Below are 20,070 nucleotides of genomic sequence, written 5' to 3' on the forward strand. Positions count from 1 at the left end.
GTTGGCGGAACGGGGAGGTCACAGCCTGGGGGTTCTGGGCAAGACTGAGGCCCTGGGGGCGGAGTTACAGAGTGGGGAGTCAGAGTCCCTGGCAGCGGGGACGGAGCCTGGTGTTGGGGCGTGGCCTGGGCGGGGCCTCGGTGTCTAGGGGCCAACCAGGTGAGGTCGGGCTTGACTGCGGAGCTGGCGCCGGGGGTCGAGTCCAGAGAGGCCCGGACGCGGTGCCGCGGGTGGCGGGACGCAGTGGGTCGCCGAGTCTGAGCCGGGCCTGGGGACAAAGCCGCAGGGCCGAAGGAGGAGTCGAGGAGGCCAGAGGTCCACCCAGAGCCGGGGGCGGGGCCTCGCGGGGGTGGCCAGCTCCCTGGGGGCGGGGCCGGGCGGCGGGGCGGGGTCAGGGCCCCAAGGAAGCAAGATCCGCCCGGGGGCGGGCCCAACGCTGTGCGGGCGGGGGAGGGGCCAGCGGGTGGGGGCGGGCCCGGAGGCGCGGCACCCGTGACGCGCAGGCCCCACCAGCCCGCCCCGAGCGCCCCGGTGGAGGCCGCCCGGTTCGCCGCGCGCTGCCCGCAGGTTCCATTGAGAAGAGCCGAGCGGCGGCGGCGGCGGCGGCGGCGTCTGCGCGGGAGCCGAAGAGCCGGCAGCAGCCCGCCGCCCGCCGCCCCGGGCGGGCCGCGCGCCCTCAGCGCGGGGCCGAGCCTCCGGCCTCCGCAGCGGCGCCGGGCCGGACGCGGCGGGCTGGGGGCGCCGGCCGCAGCGGCCGCGGAGCCTGGGGGCCGGGGGCATGAGCCGCCCCGCGCCCCCGCCGCCCGCCGCCGCCCGCCAGGGGCTAGAGGCGGCCGCCGGGAGCGCGCGCGGCGCCGGAGACATGTCCAGGAGGAAACAGAGCAATCCCCGGCAGATCAAGCGTGAGTCAAACTTTGTCCGCTGTCCCCGACCCCCACCGGCCCCCGCCGGCCTTCCCCCGGCCCGCCCCCCTCGGCCCGCGGCGCCCGCGACCTTCACCCCGCGCCGCGCCCCCCGCTCTGTGTGCCAAGCGCGCCGTAATCTAATCTCCACCGGCGGGCCAGGCCCCCGTGTCTCCGCTCGGGCACCGGGGGTCCAGCCTGGAGGGGGTGGCCGCCTGTGGACTGGAACGGAGTGGCTGGGGGCGCGACCACCTCGCGACCTGTCCCTCCCCTACATCCCCGAGATGGTGCCGCGATAAGGCGACCCGGATCTGGGCTCAGATAAAGTTTAAAATATTCCATTCTGCAAGTCCCATCCTGATAAGATCGCTCTGTCGGGACGGGCTGAAATTGTGATCTTATCTCGGGAGGTTGACTCTCTCAGGCTTTGTATCTAGAGGGAGAAAGAGACCTGGGAGGGAGAGGGGGCACTCGGGCCGCTTGGAAGTGCAGGGCCATGAGGCAGGGACAGCCTTCGCCCACCACCACTCCTGCAGACCGCAGAGCCCAGTGTCTTGGGGGATGAGGGTGCAGCTACCACAGCCCGCGCGCTAGACTCCAGCCACTCAGACCCCGGTGCCCTGTCGCTGGCGTTTCCAACTGGAGCCTCCCGTGCCTGGGGACAGCCTCTTGTAAGTCTGACCCTCCTTATTCCCCGGCCATGTGCCATGCCATCTGAGGCTTGTGGGCACATACCCCCACACACACACAAAAAAAAAAAAACACGGAGGGGCTGCTTCAAGTCAGGGAGGGGTCTCCTAGGACTCAGTCCTAGGCCAGGGTCGCCTCTGCAGGCGTCCAAGTTTCTCACTCATCTGGCCCATGGGCCACTCCCCTGGGCAGCTGGGCAGCCACTGTGTCCACACTGCCATGGCCCTGCGATAAGAACAGTCCGCACTCTCCAGGCCGCTCTGCTGCGTGAGCAGGGGCAGAGAGGGAGAGAGAGCAGTGCACAGGAAGCAGGCTCCCCACCCCACGCCAATCATAACTTCGCGCCTCTGCAGCCAGGGGCAGGGCACTGTGCTTTCTTTAGGGGGCCACATCTCTGAGGCCAGACGGGAGGGTCGTGGGGGCCAGCCAGGAGGCGAAGAGGGGGGCCCATGCAGCCTAGCACTGCCTCTTGTCTCCACGTGACCACTGCCACCAGGACCCCATGTGCATGCTGCTGGGGGAGTGTCTACTCCTGAGGTCCCAGAGGGGGAAGGCAAGCATGAATCCGGGTTCCCGTAACCCGACTCCTCAGTGCAAGCGGGACCTGTTTTCCGAAAGTCGCCTTCTATCAAGTCAACTCAAGTATTAAAACCACCCACAGGTCCCGATCTGCACTGGTTCTCTGGTTTCTTTTTCCCCTCCTCCCCGTGCGCCTCTGTTCGGTCTGTTCTCGTGTGTGCGTGTGTGTGTGTGTTTCAGCCTGATGAGAAATGCAGATAGCGCGGGCAGGGAGATCGCAGGCTGGGAACCGATCGCCAGCGCCGATAAGGTCGCGAGCTGGGCGAACGCCGGGGCTCAGCTGGGTCGACCAAACGGTGTGCACTGGGGACAGGGACCAAAGCGGGTGCATGGGCAAACCCCCGCTGTCCACTTTCAGCACTCCCGGTAACAGAACAGGGGAGGGGTCCAGCCCCGGGAGGCGGGGACGCGCACCCTCCCTGCAGCTCGCGGCCCCGGGCGCCTCCTCCCCCTGGCAGATCTTGACGCGTTAAGATGCGATCGCTGATTGCCACCAAGCGGCGGCGCCCGCGCGCCCGCCCTCTGCCCGCGGCTGAGCGTACGGCCCTCGCAGCTGGGTGCCCGCCGCGCTGGCCTCACCTGCGAGGAGGCCGCGGTGTCGAGGGGAGGGGGCCGAGCTCTTGAGGCCGCCGCCCCCCGCTCCCCCACCAAAGCCAGGGCGCAGCTGCCCGCGCCTCTGTGCGCCTTTTGTTCCGCGCGAAGATAGATGTGCCGCGCTGATAAGGCGCACAACCGATGGCGGCGGCGATAGGCGCTCCCATTTATTAACTTCAAACGTGGGAGCCGGGGAGGGCGAGGCGGGAGCGCGGCCTTGGCCGGCCAGATGGCTGCGACGATAGGCCCGGCGCGCTGGCGAGAAGCGCGGGGCGGAGCACAGCTCGGGACCCCCGGCGCCCCCGGCCCGCCGAGGTTTCCTCCCGCCCGGGTCGATGTGAGCTGAGATAAGCGCCGGGCCGGTCGGCCGGATGGCGATCGCTAAGGGCGATAAGAGGCCTTATCTTTGGCCACCAGGCCCTGCCAGGTTCGAGGCAACAACAGCGCGCGGGGGCGTTGGGGCTGGGGCGAGTGGGGACTTCGGACCCGTGGGGGAGGCGGGGAGGGGGCGTGCGTGCCTGGGTCCCTCTGGGCGAGTTTTCATCCCAAACACACTTAATTGCCAAGAAGTTGATCCTCCCCCTGCGGGTGGTACAGTCCATCAGAATGAAAGAAAACTGACTTCGCACCGGCCCGGAGGGGGAGGGGAGAGGACACCTCGCCCCTGATTCCTATTAGATGGTGTGAGATAGCCAGAGGCGGAGTTGTCACCTCCAAAAGGACCTCCGGTGTTTTCCCCCTTGAATCAACTCGGGGTTGGTGTTCGTTCCTGGCAAGTAGTAGGTGTAACCTGCTTGGAGTTTTCTTGGAAAAACAAAAAAATCAAAGTGGTTTCCATTGCCAGGCTGAGGTTGGGGGAACCCAGTGTGCTGGCATCTTTTTCAGCAGGTCCCCCAAATCAGAAGGGAGGGTCTTCTCAGACCTGCCTTGATTCACTCAGCAAATCTTTACTGAGCACTTGCTGTGTGCAAGCACTGGGTCCCTGGGGAGCTGGGGAGGGGTGGGCTAATTAACCAGGGCAGGCTGAGAGTCCTGTGGAAAATCGGAGTAGGATGGGGGCAGGTGGGGTGCCACCTGGAAGGGGGGACTTCCAGTGAGGTCAGGAAGAGGCTGGCCATCAGGGCACCTCCAGGGACAGTAGGCTAGTCTCAATTTCCAACTCTGAAAAATGGGAACAGGAATAAGACCCCAGGTCAGGCTGGGGATGTTGAGGGGGTCACAGAGCCCCTCTGCAGTGGGAGGGCCCTCGGGGACCATGGATCTCAGGTGCCAGCCAGGCAAGGGGCTCCCAGCAGAAGTCCCACCAGTCCCAGCCCCAACAGCTGCCCCATCTCCTACAAGGGTGTTTTTCTCACGTTCTCAGAGTTTGATTAAACACGTTATTGGTGACCACAGGATGACTCATTCACTCCAACCTTTGAAGCACCTGCCCGCTCTCCCCAGCAGCCCGACGCCCACCTGGGGGCTGGCAGCGCCAGCTGAGGAGGGCCAGTCCCAGGGAGAGCCTGGGTTAGGCTGGAAGAGGGTGAGGTGGTCTCTGACTTTTTATGAACTTGAGGGGGAATATCTGCACAGAGCCCTCACACTCCCCTCCCAAGAGTGGGAGGCCCCGGGAGTCCGGCTGGTTCCCAGGGGCCACCCTGCAGCCCACCGCCCTGCTGTGCTGGCAGAGAAGCAGAGAAGAGGGGGCTTTGGCTCCCCGATGGGCCCTCGTGGGCAAGCTGCCTTCCCCTCCACAGCTTGGGTTTCCCTCTGAGAAACGGGTGTAATGCTGCCTGCCATCTGGGGGTGGGGACGGAGGGCCTGAGCCTGCCTCCACAGGCCTCGGCCACCTCCTCAGAGCCAAGCTGCTGTGAGCCTCGGGGACCAGGGCCTTGGAGATGGGAGAGACTTGCTTACAACCGCCAGCCCCTGAACCTGGCCTTGAGCAGAGCTCTGGTGGGCAGGCACTGGGGTCCCAGCCCTCGCCCCCTGAGGTTGGGGCTTCTCTCTGGCTCCAGGCCATTTGTGGTTTTCCTGCATTCCTGGGCCTCAGGGAAGACGGTTCATTCACTCATTAGATAATAATAATAATATTAATAGTAGCTAATAGTTACAGCGCTTACTCTGTGCCAGGCCACATATTAGCTTAAAGCAGGTCCTATTTTTATCACCGTTGACATTTTGGGGAAACCAGCAGAGAGAGGTTAAGGCTCTCGCCCTAGAAAATGACAACCAGAGTTGAAATTCCCCCACCCCACTCCCCACTCTGAGCATCATGCTGCTTTCCCACAGTCCTCTTGCCTCTGTCTGCCCCGGGCTTCCCCAGGTCTCAGTCTGCACATCTGTGAAATAGGCCTCTGAGAGCAGAGGCTCCCAGGGGCCTCTCCCCAGCCCTGCCTTCACGAGTCTCCCGCGGCCTCCTTCCTACCATGTTCCTGGGCAGAGAGGGTCCCAGGGGCCTCATCCAGCCCTGCCCTGGGCCTGAGCCCCAGCCTCATCTGGCCCACTTGCCCAGCCCTCCCCAGAGGTCACTGGGAGCCCAGCATGGCACCAGCCCCGCCTGGGATTTAAATGGGTCAGTTGGGGAAGAAAGGAGGAGGGAATGCGATGCCATTAATTGTACCCCTTATCTCCTGTTTCTATGCCAACCAGACGTTCCTGGGGCTTGACGGGCTCGTGAATAATACTCCCGGCCGGCCTATCTGCCATCGACAGGCCTCCTCCTGGAGGCAGCTGTTGCCTCACCGATTGGTATCACCGAGCCCTAGACCCAGGCCTGGGCCCGCACATAGCCTGGCCAGGCTCCTGCCCACTGGGCCACATAGCCCTGGGTCCTCCTGGCACTGCCCCCGGCCCCATCTCACAGAGCGGGAGACTGAGGCCATCGTCCACGTCCGCTCTCGGGACCGCATCTGGGAGGAGTGGCCCAGATGAAGGGGGCTGCAGAAGTGGGGGCAGCAACACCTACAGTGCCGGCCTCCGTGACCTCAGCTGTGGCACGAGGCAGGTGGCCCAACAAGTAGGAGCTCCACTGCCATCCGGCTGCACTGCATGTGTTCCTGTGAGGAGGGGGAGCCTGCACTAGGGGTCGGGGGCAGCTCCCATCAGGGCTGACCCCCAACCCGGGCGTGTGTTCAAGCTGACCCTTGGAGGATTTCTCCCTGCCTTCTTTTAGTCCATTGAATGCCCAGCCCCTTCCAGCGTCAGTGGCTTTGCCTCGATTTCCCCATCTGCAGAATGGGGATAAGGACACTGGTGGCCCCCCAGGCATGGCTGTGAGAATCATCAGGAATTACATGTCACCTGAGACAGCTGTCACCATCCCCGTCCTCCTCAGGAACAGTATCTTTGTGGTCAATCAGTCAAGTCAGATCTGTGGTTTCCAGCTTATCTGTGATGGACAATTCCCTTTTCCCAAACTCTCATTGGAGAGTGAACCACATGCAAAGCCCCTGCCCTGGAAGTGGGCCCCTCAGCCTGCCTGGCCTGTCCCCCAAGCCGTTCCCACTACAACTTACCAGACGGGTACCCAGGCTGTGCAACCTTGGAACATTGCTTGCCCACTCTGGGCTGGGGTCTCCTCATCAGAGAGGAGAGGCTACACTGGGGACTTGTCTAAGACACCCTGCCTCATCATCTCCCTGCCTGAGCTCTGGATGGGTCTGGACCAAGCCAGCCCAGAGGTGAAGGGCTGTGGGGTCAGGCTGCCAAGTGAGAGGACCCCAGACTCTCCTGTGTCCCTGGGTCCATTTCACAGATAAGGAGCTGGAGGCCTGGAACGGAACAGGGGCTTGCCCAAGATCCCTGGCCAGCAGTTGGCAGGTCAGGAGAGCAGTGGGCCCACTCAGCCCGGGGGAGTGGGTCCAGGAGGAGCGGGGGTCTCTGCAGGAAGGACATCTTGGTGTTCCTGGCAGGGCCCAGGCAGTGTCAAAGAGGTACCCCTCTCTGCCTCAGCTTGCCCACAGGTCAGCGGCACGTCCCAGTCTGACACCCCATTTTTCAAATGAGGATGTGAAGGTGGCAAGAGGCCAGGACTGAGTGCTGCCCCAGGGCGAGGAGGAGGAGACGGGGGTGGTTGGTCTCACTCTCCACTGCCCCCCGACTTTCCACCTCAGCACGGAGGGCCTGACTTCAGCTCCAGCCCCTCGGCTCCCAGCTGAGTGACCTCGGGGCTGTCTCCTGCTTTCCTGTCTGTGGAACAGAGTGCATACTCTGGAGGCCCGTCAGCGCCCATGGAGGCCTGGGACCCAGAGGGTGCTTAATGAGCAGTGTGTTTGGGGCACCCCTGGGGTCCCAGGTCAGATGGGGGCCCCAGCTGTTGGTTGCTGGTGGCATGTTGCTCCCACCCACCCCAGCTGTCCCTGGGGCCACTGGGCAGGCTTGGGACAGAGACCTTTCCCTCTGGGACCCCGATTCCATCCCCATCCCATCCCCAAAGCATGGCATGGGGGCTCGGAGATCCCGGCTTGGGCTGTCCTCTGAGGGCTCTGGGCTGCAGGCCAGATCTCGTCTCCAGAGCAGAAGGCCACTGCATGGGGGGCTGCCACTCGGCCTTAAGTCCTGGCCTTGCTGTGACCCTGTGGGCAAGTGGCCTCTCTCATGCCTCAGTTTCTGCTTTTGAAGCAGGAGCTTCCTAAGCGCACCTCCCTCCTGGGGCCTGTATGTGGGGTCTGTGAGATCCCAGATGCAAACTGTAAAGTGCAGTCCAGGGTCGTGTGGATGTCGTGGCTCTGGGAGCTGCTGGTTGCATTACTGATATTTTGCCAGAAGCCCCAAGGGCTGGACACTTCACTCAGAGTCCTGTTTCCCACCTTCCTCCCCTTCATGTGTTAGTTTTGGAAGGAGGGACATGTGGGTAGGGGCGCCCTGACTACGCCACACCCTGGGCTAGGCTGGCCCCACGTCCACGTCTCATGAGTCCCTTCCTGTCCAAGGATCTTCATCCTTATGGATTGACCCATTTTACCAGTGAGAAAACTGAGGCTCTGGGAGACAGTGATGTGCTCTAAGCCCTGTGACACAGGACCTGGGTGTGTAGACCCCAGGGTGGGCCGAGGTTTCTCTGGGCAGTGCCCACACAGCCCCCAGCCACCTGCCTTGCCATCCTGAGTCACCCTGCGTCCTCCGAGGCCTCTTCAGCCCAGCACCACCACACCACCTCCCTCCCACTTGGGAGAAGGCAGTGGCCCTGCTTGAGAAGGAATGCGGTAGCTGACCTTGGGCCAGGGCTGGGTTAGACAGACAGGCAGGCCCCTCCCCCTGCCTCCAGTCCCTCCATTCTGCCTCCCCGGGGTCGCCCGGGGCAGCCTGCGGCCATGGACTCTCAGAGGCTTGGTTTCCCCTCCTGTAAAGAGGTGATGGTGTGCAGCTTCCATGAGTCCGGGCCTAATCAGAGCTCAGCCCTGATCCCAGTGCTCCTGGTTCCCTCAGTCCCCACCCCAGGGCTGGAGTGGGGACAGAGACCCAGCCAGTCAGCCTCGGAGCCCTCCTCCCCTCTAAGCATTTTGCAGGCATCCCCTCCTGTGATTCTGCGAACACCCACTGAGGTCAGGGTTCTCAAACCATTTTGCACCCTGAAAACTGGAGGATCAGAGAGGGTGAGTTGTTGCACCAGGGTCACACAGCACATGAACAATGTAGAAATGGGACCGATGGGGTGATCTATGCAACCCTGCCCCAGCTCCTGGGCTGGGTGCCTATGTCCCAGGCACCCCTAGACCTGGCAGGCATTCTGCTTCCTGGAGAGGAAGGGCCAGCCACAGTGCGGACTCTGAATGTGAGTGGCTGCAGGAGCTTCCCCGCGGACGACCACTGCCAGGACCGGCTGGAATCCTGGGTGGAGGCTCTTAGACCCTGTGGGTGTACAGAAGTTACCTTGCCCTCTTAAGCCTCAGCCTCCACCTCTGCGAGATGGGGATGCCGAGGGGACACCGGGCTGAGTGCAAGTCAGTAGGCCTCCCTGGGCCTCGATTCCCCTACAGAGTGGAACCATGATGCCGACCTCGCAGGGAAGTGAGGCTGGTCAGCCCTGACAGCAGAGGTCCTGCCTGGCCCAGAGCCCTTGCATCATCTGTGTTGCTGGACAAAGTTACAATGTAGAGGACAGAGGGCACCTCTCCTTTCCCCAGTCTCCCCGGGGCTGCTTCCCTCTGGTCCCCCTTGGTGCGTCACTTCGGTCCCTCCAGCGCTCCCGATCTGCCCCGGTTATTTGCACCTGCCACAGCCCCCTGCCTTAACTTCTCTTTTCTCCACCTTGCAAGTTGGACCCAGGGAGCACACAGTGGCCAAACCTGCCAGGGCAGCTCCTGGTCAGACGGGGCATCTGGGCAGCAGGGTCCTTGGGTGAAGCCCTGTCCTGAGCCTCAGCTGCAGGGCTCCCCAGGGAGTGAGTGGATTTGAGGGCCCCTTCCTCTTGAGTGGACAGAGGTGTTCCATTAATGGCCCTTGGGGACCCATCCCCGGCGTGCCCGTAAGGCCCTGAGGGCAGGCGGGAAGCCTCAGCATCTTAGAGGCGCACCTAGCACACTTTGAGCCTCCGCCTGTGCCTGCAGGGACAGAGTCCCCAGGATGTCCCCCCCCCCCGGCTGTTTTGTTACTGTGTTTCCTGTTCCTGGGGCTTGGGGTCTGGAAAAGTCTTCCAGCAGGGGTGACGGGGGACCCTTCGGGTCGAAAGGCAGGAGGGCAGGCTGCTCGCACCCCAGCCCCACTCACAGTACCCCCACACCATCCACCTTTTCCACTTCATGGGCCTGGCACAGCCCCACTGGGACCCTGAGGTGGCCTCCTGCCTCAGTTTCCCCTCCCACAACATGCCCGTACCCAGCTCCACAAAACCAAACATTCTCCCAGAGAGCAGAAGGGCCCCTCTGCACTCACTGCCATGGTCTCGATGGTTGGTGGGCACCCAGGCCCTTGGGGGCCCCTTCCAGGCCCCCTTTCCCTCCTGGCTTTGCCGGCCGAGGCCTGGTCCGCCGGAACCGCCTCCTGGTCCGGGCCTCTGGCGGGCGCAGGTTTCAGCCCCTGTGATAACTCGGAAAGTTGAACTGGCCCCATTACTGCGCCGAGATGGTGGGCGAGATACGGCCCTGATAATGGGGGAGATACGGCGTCTCCGTGGCCAATAGCCCAGCCTCTCCACCCATTAACATTCCCCACCAGCGATCGCTCCGGCCTATCTCCTCCATTTCCACTCCTCCCGCAGATAAGAATGGAAATTCTGACTTCATAGCTCACTGATTAAAGTGTCTGGATTTCGTGATAAAACACAGATAAATTATGTTTTTGAACCAGAAGGTAGGGAGGGGGTGGGCAGGGCGGGGGCCGTCTCTCCGGGCCTCTCCTGGCCCCCCGGGCCCGCTGTGAACCTTGGCACGTCCAGCCTGCACCTCCCAGGCCTCTGTACAAGGACAGCGTCCAGGGGCCAGGCTGGGGAGGGGAAGGCAGAGGCCTCCACACAGAAAGGCAGCAGCAGGGGCAGGAACCGTGTTGCAGGGAGTGAGGGCTGGGGGCTGAGACTTCTGCGGGGAATTAAAGCCTCCCTCGCTCCTCACAAGGGCCGGGCGTCTGGGCCCGGCTGCTGGGGCTCTCACTGCTGGGACACATCCCTGGGCCTCAGTGCCCTCGTGTGTCCAGTGGGCCCAGGCTTGGAGAGAGGATGCCGGGATTTTGCCCAGTTGGGTCTCTGCTCTCTCCCTGGCCCCTAGAACCAGCGGTGCCTGGTTATGCAGTAGGTGCTCAATAAATGTTGAGGGGCCAAAGGGAGCCCCACCTGCCGGTTAGGGCTGGGCGGGGCTGGGCTCCCGGCTCTCCCCGCCCAGTCCCCAGCCACCCTGCCTGCGGAGGCCCACCTGTCTGCCACGTGTGACAGCTGCGCCCAGATGGGGCTGAGGGGCCGTCCCTGCGTCTGTCTGGATAAAGCTGCCTCCTTCAGCTGATCCGAGATCCGGCGCTGATGCTGCGATGAGTGTGATTAGGGCCTGCGTGGGGCTAATCCTCCTGCTGAGGGACAGGTGCGGCAGCTGTGGGGGTCTGGCGCCTGTGCAGGGAAAGCCAGGGCCCCGTGGCCGTGACAGTCCCTCTGGAGCCGTGGCTGAGCCGAGCCCACCCATGATGCAGAAAGCCCCGCCCGGCTGAGGGGCTGCTTGGGGCCATATCCACGCCCCAACCCCCGTCCCCTTTATCCTTGGGAAATGAGCTTCTCTGGGATCCCAGAGGCAGGAGACCGGTGTGGGCAGTTGGTGGCATTTCTGGGTGGCTCTGGGACTCCCCAGTCAGAGTAACCCACAGAGAGCCGTCATGAGTGGATCGCTCCCTTCCCGAGCACGCGGACCTGACCTGCATCACCCAGTAGGGCCCTCCCAGCAGCCCCAGGAGGGGCACCTCTGTCCTCGTTTATCCTCAGAGGACTCAAGCCTCCGAGATGGCGTGAACCCAGCCCGGGTCCCGCAGCACAGGAGGGAGCCTTGGGTGAACGCAGCCCAGGTCCCATAGCACGGGAGGGAGCCTCGGAGACCTGGCTCAGTGGCCTGGTCGAGGGCTGGGTCTCCATCCTGGCTGGCAGTTCCGGGGGTGTTGGTGGCCACAGGCCTCCACTGCCCCAAGGGGACTGCCTCCTCTGTTTTGGAGAGAAATGCCCAGGCACAGAGAGGGTGAGTGACTGCTCAGGGCCGCACAGCCCTGTCCTAGAGCGGTGAATGAGGTGGGTGCCATTTCATCTGCCCCAGAAAACAGGCTCCTTGGGTGATAAGGTCGGTTTCTTTCTGTCTTCTGGGTTTGATTTTCTTTCAGTGTTCTAAAGGAAGTCGGCTGTTTCCAGTAAAATGGCTGCATATGCGGGGGAGGGGGCAGGTGTGTAAGGGGGTGTCCAGGGCTTGAATCCTGCCCCTGGGCTTGGGGGTGGGCGGTTGGGCAAGTGACGTACTGTTTCCAGACCGTGTGATGGGCTTCCTCGGGCCGTAGGGTCCTCTAGGGGACACAGATAGGGGTGAGGGTCCCCAGGGCCTTCCCTGCCTGCTGCACTCGCTCCTCAGGTCCCACCAGCATTCTTCCTCAGCAGGTTTTGGCAGGTGGCTCCAGTTTGAGGGGCCCAGGCCCTCATGCTCTCGCGTGGTGATGTGGGTGGTTCCGGAACATGTCTCCTACGGCCCTAGACAACACTCTGCTTTCCTCAGGGCCAGAGAGAACGCAGAGGGAGCGAAGGGGCCCTCTGTGTTCACCTGTTCTGAGCCTCCGTTTCCAAATCTGTAAAATGGAGCTGGAGAGACCAAGACCTGCCCTGCAGACCCTGGGCTGAGAGTCACTGGCCCACCCTGACTGTCTCCCCTGGGCTGTCCCCGCCTAGCCGTGCCCTCCAGGGCTCTCAGGACTTCTCAAGGCAGGAGCTCAGTGCTCTCCAGGCCACCAGCCTCAAGGCCAGAGAGGCCCGGGTTCAACTCCTGGCCCCACGACGCACTTGCTGGGTCCTCTCTCAGGGGCCCGTGCTCTCCTGCCCTGTCTCAGTGGTGACTGTGACACTCGGGACCCCTTCCAGCCGGCAGCTCTGGGCCGGCTGCTGGGCACGTCGGCCACAGTGGGAGGGAACCTGAGAGGGAGGCCCCCAGCTTGGGGTGGGGGTGGCGGCGTGCTTCACCCTGCCCACAGCCAGAAAGAAAGAAAAGGGAACGGCGACCCTGGTGATGGGTGAGCCCTATCGCCGCTATCTGCCTGCCGCTCCGGGCAGTTCTGTTGTTTCCTGTTATCTCACCCACCAAGATGCCAGGCACAAAAGCCCACGCACACGCACTCACGCACACGCACAGCCCGTGAGCCCACCGCCCTCCAACTCAGAGCCACGAAAATGGTGCCACTAGATCTGGGCAAAACGGGGAGGGCCAGGCCCTCTTAAAATCATCACTGGTGTGTTGTCACTCTGCAGAGGAAGCTGGAAACAGCCCTCCCTGGCCAGGCGGCTAAAAATAAGAAGTGGCCCTCCCTGAAGGGCAGGACCCAGCCTTGGGGTGGGGAGCCAGGACTTGGGGGGAGGCCCCAGCTGTGCTGCTGTGTCCTGCCTGTGTGGCCTTGGGTCAGTGTCTTTCCCCCCTGAGTCATTTGTTACGGGGTGAAGGAAAAGGATTAAACAGAGCCTTAGAGGAGAAGGAAGAGGGTGCACTGTAACCAAGGTTCTCCCCGTGTGACAGGTGGCCCTTTTGGACCCGACATGGGACTAGGACACGTCACCGCGAGCCAGGCACCCCTATAACCCGGCTCCCCAGAGCCTGATCTCCCCAGAGCCAGCCCAGGGCCCTCAGAGCCCAGTGTCCCCCAGAACCTGGCCCCAGGCCCCGCCCCCGGCCCCACCACCACAGCCAGGGTCCCAAGGTCCTAACCTGTGCTTGTCCTCAGCCAATGGAAACAGGACATGCAAATGAGCAGGAGTGAGGCCCAGGGATTGGCTGAGCTCCATGTGGGGGCGGAGCCTCTTCCAGGGGCACCCTTAATATGTGGGGACACTGTCCCCAGCAGGACCTACCCAGTGGTGGAAACCCGGCCCAGGCCTCGCATTGGCCTGGGCACGGGGGGGGGGGGGGATGGACAGGCGGGACTTTGGGTGACCTCCTGCTGAACCCCAGAGCCCAGACCCCGACAGACTGAGATCAGAGTGGCCAGCTCTGACTCCCAGATGGGAACACCAAGTTCCAGAGCGGGACGGGCCGGCTCAAGGCCATCCAGCTCCCCTCCCACTCTGCGTGTCTGGGGCACCTCCAGACCCTGTGCGAGCTGTCCCCTCAGTCTCTGCCCTCCCCCACTGTGACTTCCATCTGGAACCTCACTCTGCCAGGCCCTGTAGCACAGGCTGGGGCTGGGGCCTCAGCGCCATCCCCACAAACCACGGCCCCCACCCATTTGCCCGGCCTGCTTCCCCGTCTGGGCCCTGTCTGCCGCCCAGGGTTTCTGTGCATTCCCTGGGCCTGTTTCCCCATCCATACAGCAAGGGCTGACATGGGACGTTCTGTTGTTCAGGTGGGGGTCCTGCTCGATTTGTGGCTGTGACGTATTCTGGAACCTGGGGGTCCTCCAGGGCTCCCGTTCTCAGGACTTTACGTGATAGGAGACCATGTCTGTAGGAAGCCTTCATGAAACTTCGGAAGATTCTCATGGTGTTCCAAGGCACTCTGCACCCCCTGGGATGTCTTGTCAGCGTAGTGGGGCCCAAGGTAGGCCCTGCCATCCTGGAGCCCGGCCAGAGGCTCCCCCAGCTCCCACAGCACCCTCAGGGCTCTGTGACCTGAAAACCAGCCACAGGCGTGGGCGTTTTTCAAAAAATGCATAAGTGGAAAATAGCAGAGGGGTGAGGAGGGAAGGAGTTTGGGCTGAGATCAAGGTGGAGGAAATGGGGAGGGGGCCATCGGACCAGAACCAGACTTCCACCGTGAGACATCGGCTGAGCCCCTCACCTCTGGGGTGACGGTCCTTCCACGGGGTGGGAGGTGTGAGGGTCAGAGGGACTCAGCACGCAAGAGTGAAAGGACAGCCCCAGGGCAGCCTGACCTGACCTCTCCAACACCTGCCTCGAAGTCTCTCCACGAGGGGCCCGCATTCTACTCAGCTCTGTCTCCCCCAGGACAGCGCATGGCATACAATAGGTGCTCCATAAATACCCCCTTGACTGATTTCTACATCTGCTCCCCACCCTAGGCCCTGTCCCAGGGGAGCAGAGCAAACCCAAGGAACAAAGGAGCTGGAAGAAAAACTCAGCCCCTCCAAGTGAGCGCTGTGGTGGGTCGTGGGTGGTGGGCAGAGCCCTTCCAGCCTGGGGAGGACCCTGGCCCCCAGGCAGGGCTGAGGGCTGCCTCTTCAGGGCTGGCCGCCTGGGAACAGGGACGGAAGAGAGACAGGGCAGAGGCAGGTGGCAGTGTGTGTGGGGAAGGGCGTCCCTGGCAGAGGGAGCAGCAGAGGCGAATCTTGAGGAGGGAATGAGGTGTGATGGTGGGAGAGAGGCCAGGCCTGGTGCTCGCCTTTGGCTCGCCGGGGGTTCCTGAGGCTGGGGAGGGCCACTGCGCTGCTGGGAGTGCAGTGGGACCAGGGGAGCCTCAACCCTCTTGGTGGGAGACCAGCAGGGCTGGACCCTGACTGGAGAGGTTCACCTGGGACAGTTCCCGGGACCGGTCAGCTCGCCTGGCGTCCCCCCTGGACTCAGCACGCTCTCCAGTGTCTCCGGCCCCCATCTGTGGACGCAGGACCAGACCCCAGCAAGCCCTGGCTTGTCTCTGAATTCGACAAGTGGCCCGAGGCAGCGTGGCAGGGAAGGCGTCGCTGTGAGTAGGGGTATGTGTCCCTGAATCCGAGGAAGGGAACAGGCACTTACGCAGCACCTGCTGTGTGCTTCATGGGCGTGTGTGTGCTAAAATGTAGTGCCAAAATGTACGTAACTCAAGATTTACCATTTTAACCACGTCGAGTGTGAAACTCAGCGGCAATACGTACGTTCACAAGGTTGTGCAACCATCACCGCTGCGCAGTGCTAGAAATTTTCCATCGTCCATCAGAAACACTGTCCCTGTCTAGCACTGACACCCGCTCCCCAACCCCAGCAGCCTCCATTCTACTGTTATGTATGAATTTAAGCCAACAGGCTCCGGCTGGGGAGGGGCCTGCCCGGCAGGATTTGAGCCCAGGTGTCCCCCTCCTCCAGCCTCCTGGACGCTGTGGCTCTGGGCCCCATGGGGATGAGAGACACACTGGGCCAGGAGGTCTGGGCTCAGGCCCTGCACAGCCACCAACTTCCCGTGGGCCCAGGAAAGCCTCTCCACTTGGGGCCTCAGTCTCCCAGTCTGTACAGTAGAAAGAGAGAAGGTCTGCTGCCTGGAACCCAACCACATTCCCCAGGGGGAGGCCCGTCCAAAGGACCCTGCCCCTTCCTTTCTCCCTGCTGCACACCATCCCCGGGGCGCTGGGGAACTGCCTGGGCTAGTGGCTTCAAGTCTGGACACTAGAGTCTCCCAGGCCCAGTGAACATCCCACTCCTGACTTGCAGTGCATCAGGAAGGCCTGCCTGGAGGAGGAGAGATAACCGCCCCCCCACCCCAGGGCCACAGCACCATGGCATGAGTGAAACCCAAAGCACAGAGTGGAGCCTGGAGTTCTCGTGATGCGAGGGCGTTGTCACAGTAGCCCCAGTGCAGGACCCAGGGCAGTCGTGCCCGAAGGCTGGGTCTGCAACGAGCCCGGGCAGGCCTGCCCTCCTAGTGCCTGGCCACAGGCCCTGAGGGGCCGCCGCCCTGGGGGTGAGAGCCGAGAAGGGCCCTGGCGCCTGTCCTGTCCCCCCTCGGGGTCTCCAGCCCCTGCCTATCAGATGGCAGGGCCTTGTCACACTGGATCCCCGTCCCCTTCCCGGAAGCAATCTGCCTCCATCCATCTGACGAGCAGGCCACGCGGCGACGGCTCCATTAGCCGCGGCCCCCCGCTTCCATCTGTCAGCCCTTATCAGCCCATCTGGAGAGAGCATCACGCCACAGCCTGCGGCCCCCGTTTTCTCGGGCACTATTCCCCGTCTCCTTCTCCTGGCCACCTTCGCACTCGTGGTTCTCTGCCGTGGCCTCGGCCGCCCCTGCCGCACACCGTGGCCTTGACTGCCGCCCTTGCCCCTGCCACCTCCCCCCGCCGTCACACACAGGGTCTTTGCCACACACCCCAAGTGTGCTCTTGGCCTCCAGGCCACTCCCCACCCTACCCGGGCCACGCGGCCCGCACCCCCACCCCGGAGCATTAGTAATCGGTTCTCGGGAGTGAAACAATCTCGGGTAATCTGTCAGCAGCTATCGGGCCCATCGGAGGGCCGGGAGTGGCCAGGCCCAGAGATGGCGCCAACCTCTACCGTTGATAAAGTCTCCGAGTTCAGCGGTGATGAATGTGGAGTAAGTGCAGGCCGCCGATAGGATGTGGACTTGGCAGGCCCACAGCTCCGGCTGAAACCAATCTCTCCCCTATCAGCCGGGCTGGGCTTTCTCAGGCCCCGCGCTTTCTTCCCGCCTCCTCCGCCTCCCCTTTCTCTCTCCCTTGCCCCGCCTGGGCCCCTGCCCCCAGGGACCCAGGTTGGGGACCGGCCCACTGGCCCTGGCCCGAGAAAGGGGGCAGGCTCCGGGCAGGCGAGGCTCCTGAGGCGGCCCAAGGAGGCAGCACAGAACTGGGGACTGCCTGGAGGTGGTGGCCAGGCCACAGAGGCACGTGTGCACAGCCGTCAACAGTTTAAGTTCTGCCAGGTCCCTCATCAGCAGTAGCCTATGAGGAAGCCAGCTCTGCTGTGTAGATGGGGAAACTGAGGCAGAGAGCAGCCACACCAGCCTCCGCCCAGGGCCATCACGGGCTGCAGGCCACCTGCCCACATGGCTATTCAGGACAAGGCAGAACTGAGACAGCGCTAGGCTCTGGGACACATGGCTCTGAGCCCAGGGAACCTCCCAGGCCTTGGTTTACCCATCCGGTAAATGGGTATAGACCCACCAACTTTACAGCGCTGTTGTGAGGGTCGGTGGGAAAGGGTTTTGCAGGAGGTACAGATGCCTCCCAGTGTGACTCCCAGGAGCACTGTGACTTCTTCCCCCAGGCTCCTGTGTGCGTGCCCGCTACATGCTGGGTTAGGCATGACCAAACAGGTCCCGATGGGGGTGAGCGGTCAGAGTAGGGGGCGGACACACTTCAGACATCATGAAGGGCCAGGATGGGTGCAGGATAGAAAGCGGTGGGTGGGCAGTGGAAGAAGTCACTGAAGGCTTCTTGGAGGAGGCGCTATTTAAGCTGTGAGCAGGGAAGAAATCCAGGCAGGCAGAACTGCCAGTGCAAAGTCCCAGAATCTGGGAAGAGTTTGGAAGGTTTGGGTGCTGCAGCTGAGGACGGCGTGGGTGGAGAGGCCGAGGAGCTGGGGCACCAAGGCAGCTGGCCTGGGGTTTATTCTCGGCACCGTGGGAAGCTGAGCCCAAGAATGTGGACACTGGATGGCAAGGAGGGCCCTGGCCTGTGCCCTCTGTGGCCTGGCCACCACCTCCAGGCACCCCCACCTCTATCACCAGGGGCAGCAGGTGTGGGAGCAGTCAGGGGAACGCAGGGCTCAGGAAAGGGGAGCAGTCTGTCCGCTCTCCTAGCTGTGAGGCCTTGGGCAAGCTTCTTGACCTCTCTGTGCCTCGGTCTCCCATCTGTATGAGGGGGTAACACTGTCAGGGTCATTATGAGCCTCAAAAGTCCCTCACGGGCCATTGTCTAGAACGGGGCCTGGTGTGGAGGCCGCCCCGAGCGCTGCTCATGGTCCCTCCTGCCCTGTGTGGCCCCGAGGGGTGATGCGGGCAGGGAGTCTGGGTGTGGCCATGGGGCTGGGGCAGTTAAGCTCCGCAAGTTCCTCCCGTCGGTTGCAGGCTGGCCAAAGAAGAAAGTGATGGTGGCATACGGGTGTAGGATCCCCTGGGTGTCAGCGCCCTATCTCCCCACATCTTGTCCCTCCCAGCTAGGAGTCCCCCACACTCACCCAGGCCTCGGAGGTCCCAGGCAGGGCCAGCAGCTTATCTTCTGCTGGTGGGGGGCAGTGGCACTCTTATGGTCCCTGGGGCTCCGTCCCTGGTCACACACCCCCAACATGCAGGCTGAGACCCCAGGCTCCTCTCTGGGACCACACCAGACTCCCCCAGGTCCCCCACCACTTCACCCCAGCCCCTATCCGATGGGGCCCCACCTGGCTCTGAGCCCCACCCTGTCACGTGGTCACCAGTATTCCCTGAGCCCCTACTGTGTGCCGGTGCCGTTCCAGGCTGGGGGTGCCCTGCTCTCTCAGGGGCGCACACGGAGAACGTGATGGTGGAGTAGTCGTGCTGTGAGAAGTCGGGGGTGCCAGCCGGGTGAGCGTTCAGGCCAGGACGGCCTCGCCAGAGCCAGGGAGGGAAGGTGCTGGCGTGGGTCAGGTCATGGTGGGCCTCAGCCCACAGTCAGAGTCTGAGAGACCGCCCAAGCAGAAGACGGGGGCGGGGGGATTGGCGCAGGGGTTCTGGTGAGCACCACCAGCAAGCCAAGCGCAGCAGGGGGACGGGGGTCGGCAATCACTTGCACCGCGAGTGAGTCTTAGGGTCTGTGCCCGAGGGCAGGAGTGGAGGAGCTGACAACTGGGTGGCCAGGCAGTGTGAGTCCTGGGCCCTGGGAGGTGGCCCTCAGCTCAGCTGTCACACAGGAGCCTGGGGACTCGGGACAGTGGATCCCCAGGAGCCGGCTTGCCTGTCCCCCGTCCGCCGTCTCCTGGAGGAATGTTTCATTTTGTCCTTGGCACCCAGGTCTCCCCTCCACACCCTCACAGGGCAGGAGAGAAGGGGTCTGCGGGGGGACAGGGAGGCCAGGACTGTCACAGTGGAGCAGGGTGCACGGCTGGCCCGCTGCGGGTGTGGGGGGACTGGCTGGGAAAGGGGGTCGATGCCAGATCTGAGCCCCTGATGCCTCTGAAGCTCTCAGAGAGAAGCAGGTAGGGGCTGGGCTGTGGGCGTTTCCTTGGCTGGGCCTGGGTCTTCCCTGGGTTGCATGGGACTGTCCCGCCCAGCTTTCAGTGAACACACCTCCAGAAGCTGAGTGACGCTTGACAGCACACGTTTTACTGTGTGTGAATGATCGCTCCATAAAACGTTTAATTTGTTCAAAGCCGAGGTAGGTCACAGCACTCTTGCTTGTTGGAGGATGGGGCCCCTGCTGGGCCCTGCTCCGAGCACCCAGGTTCTTCCTCGGTGCCGCGGGCTCCCCAGGCCCTCAGACGACCCAGAGGGCATTGTGACGGCGGTCGGCCTGGCTTACTTGGGACAGCGGGTCCCTCAGCACCTCTGGGCTCGCCCTGCACACGTGTGGGGCTAGGAAGCCGCATGCGTCAGGTCCAGCTCACAGCCTGGCAGCAAAGGCAGACAAGCCAACAGTCAGCTGCAGCCGTGATGGGGGCCTGACCCCCAAGGCCTGAGAGGCAGAGAGTCTGGGCTTGTGTCTGCTGCTCTGGGAGGAGCAGTGAGCCTCTGCTGCAGGGTGCATCGAGCGCCACCCAACTGACCCTTAGCGGAGAAGTCGGGGGTTAGGCTGCGCTGTCCCAGGGCCACTCCCACAGTCAGGGGGCAGGACCAGCATGGGAGGCTGTCTGGGCCCAGGCTCCCAGCACACATACAGTCCAGATGCTCACCCTCCCCTCCGTGGGGCAGGCCGCCCCCTGAAATAAGCCAAGACTCTCTCCCCAACATCCTCTTTGTGGTCACCCTGGCTGTCAGTGGGGAGTGATCCTGGGGTGACGAGGGCCACTGGTGGGTCACAGTGGGGACCTGCAGGGCCCCTCCCAACCTGA

At 63.2% G+C, this 20,070-nt stretch overlaps 1 protein-coding gene across 4 annotated transcripts in view; it reads left to right on the plus strand.

Annotated features, from left to right (window-relative positions):
- Positions 1-558: 558 nt before the first annotated feature.
- The window catches only part of ZFPM1 (zinc finger protein, FOG family member 1), a 64,893-nt gene continuing 45,381 nt past the window's right edge, over positions 559-20,070 (plus strand). For 2 of the 4 annotated variants that reach the window (XM_072946784.1, XM_072946785.1), the window contains exon 1: positions 561-902. In XM_072946784.1, the coding sequence (XP_072802885.1) occupies positions 779-902 (124 nt within the window). In that variant the 5' untranslated portion in view covers positions 561-778. Of the gene's footprint in view, positions 903-20,070 lie in introns of all 4 variants that reach the window. The other 2 variants (XM_072946783.1, XM_072946782.1) reach the window with 2 other exon arrangements.

The sequence above is a fragment of the Vicugna pacos genome, chromosome 21, assembly GCF_048564905.1.
Source record: "Vicugna pacos chromosome 21, VicPac4, whole genome shotgun sequence".
NCBI lineage: Eukaryota > Metazoa > Chordata > Mammalia > Artiodactyla > Camelidae > Vicugna > Vicugna pacos.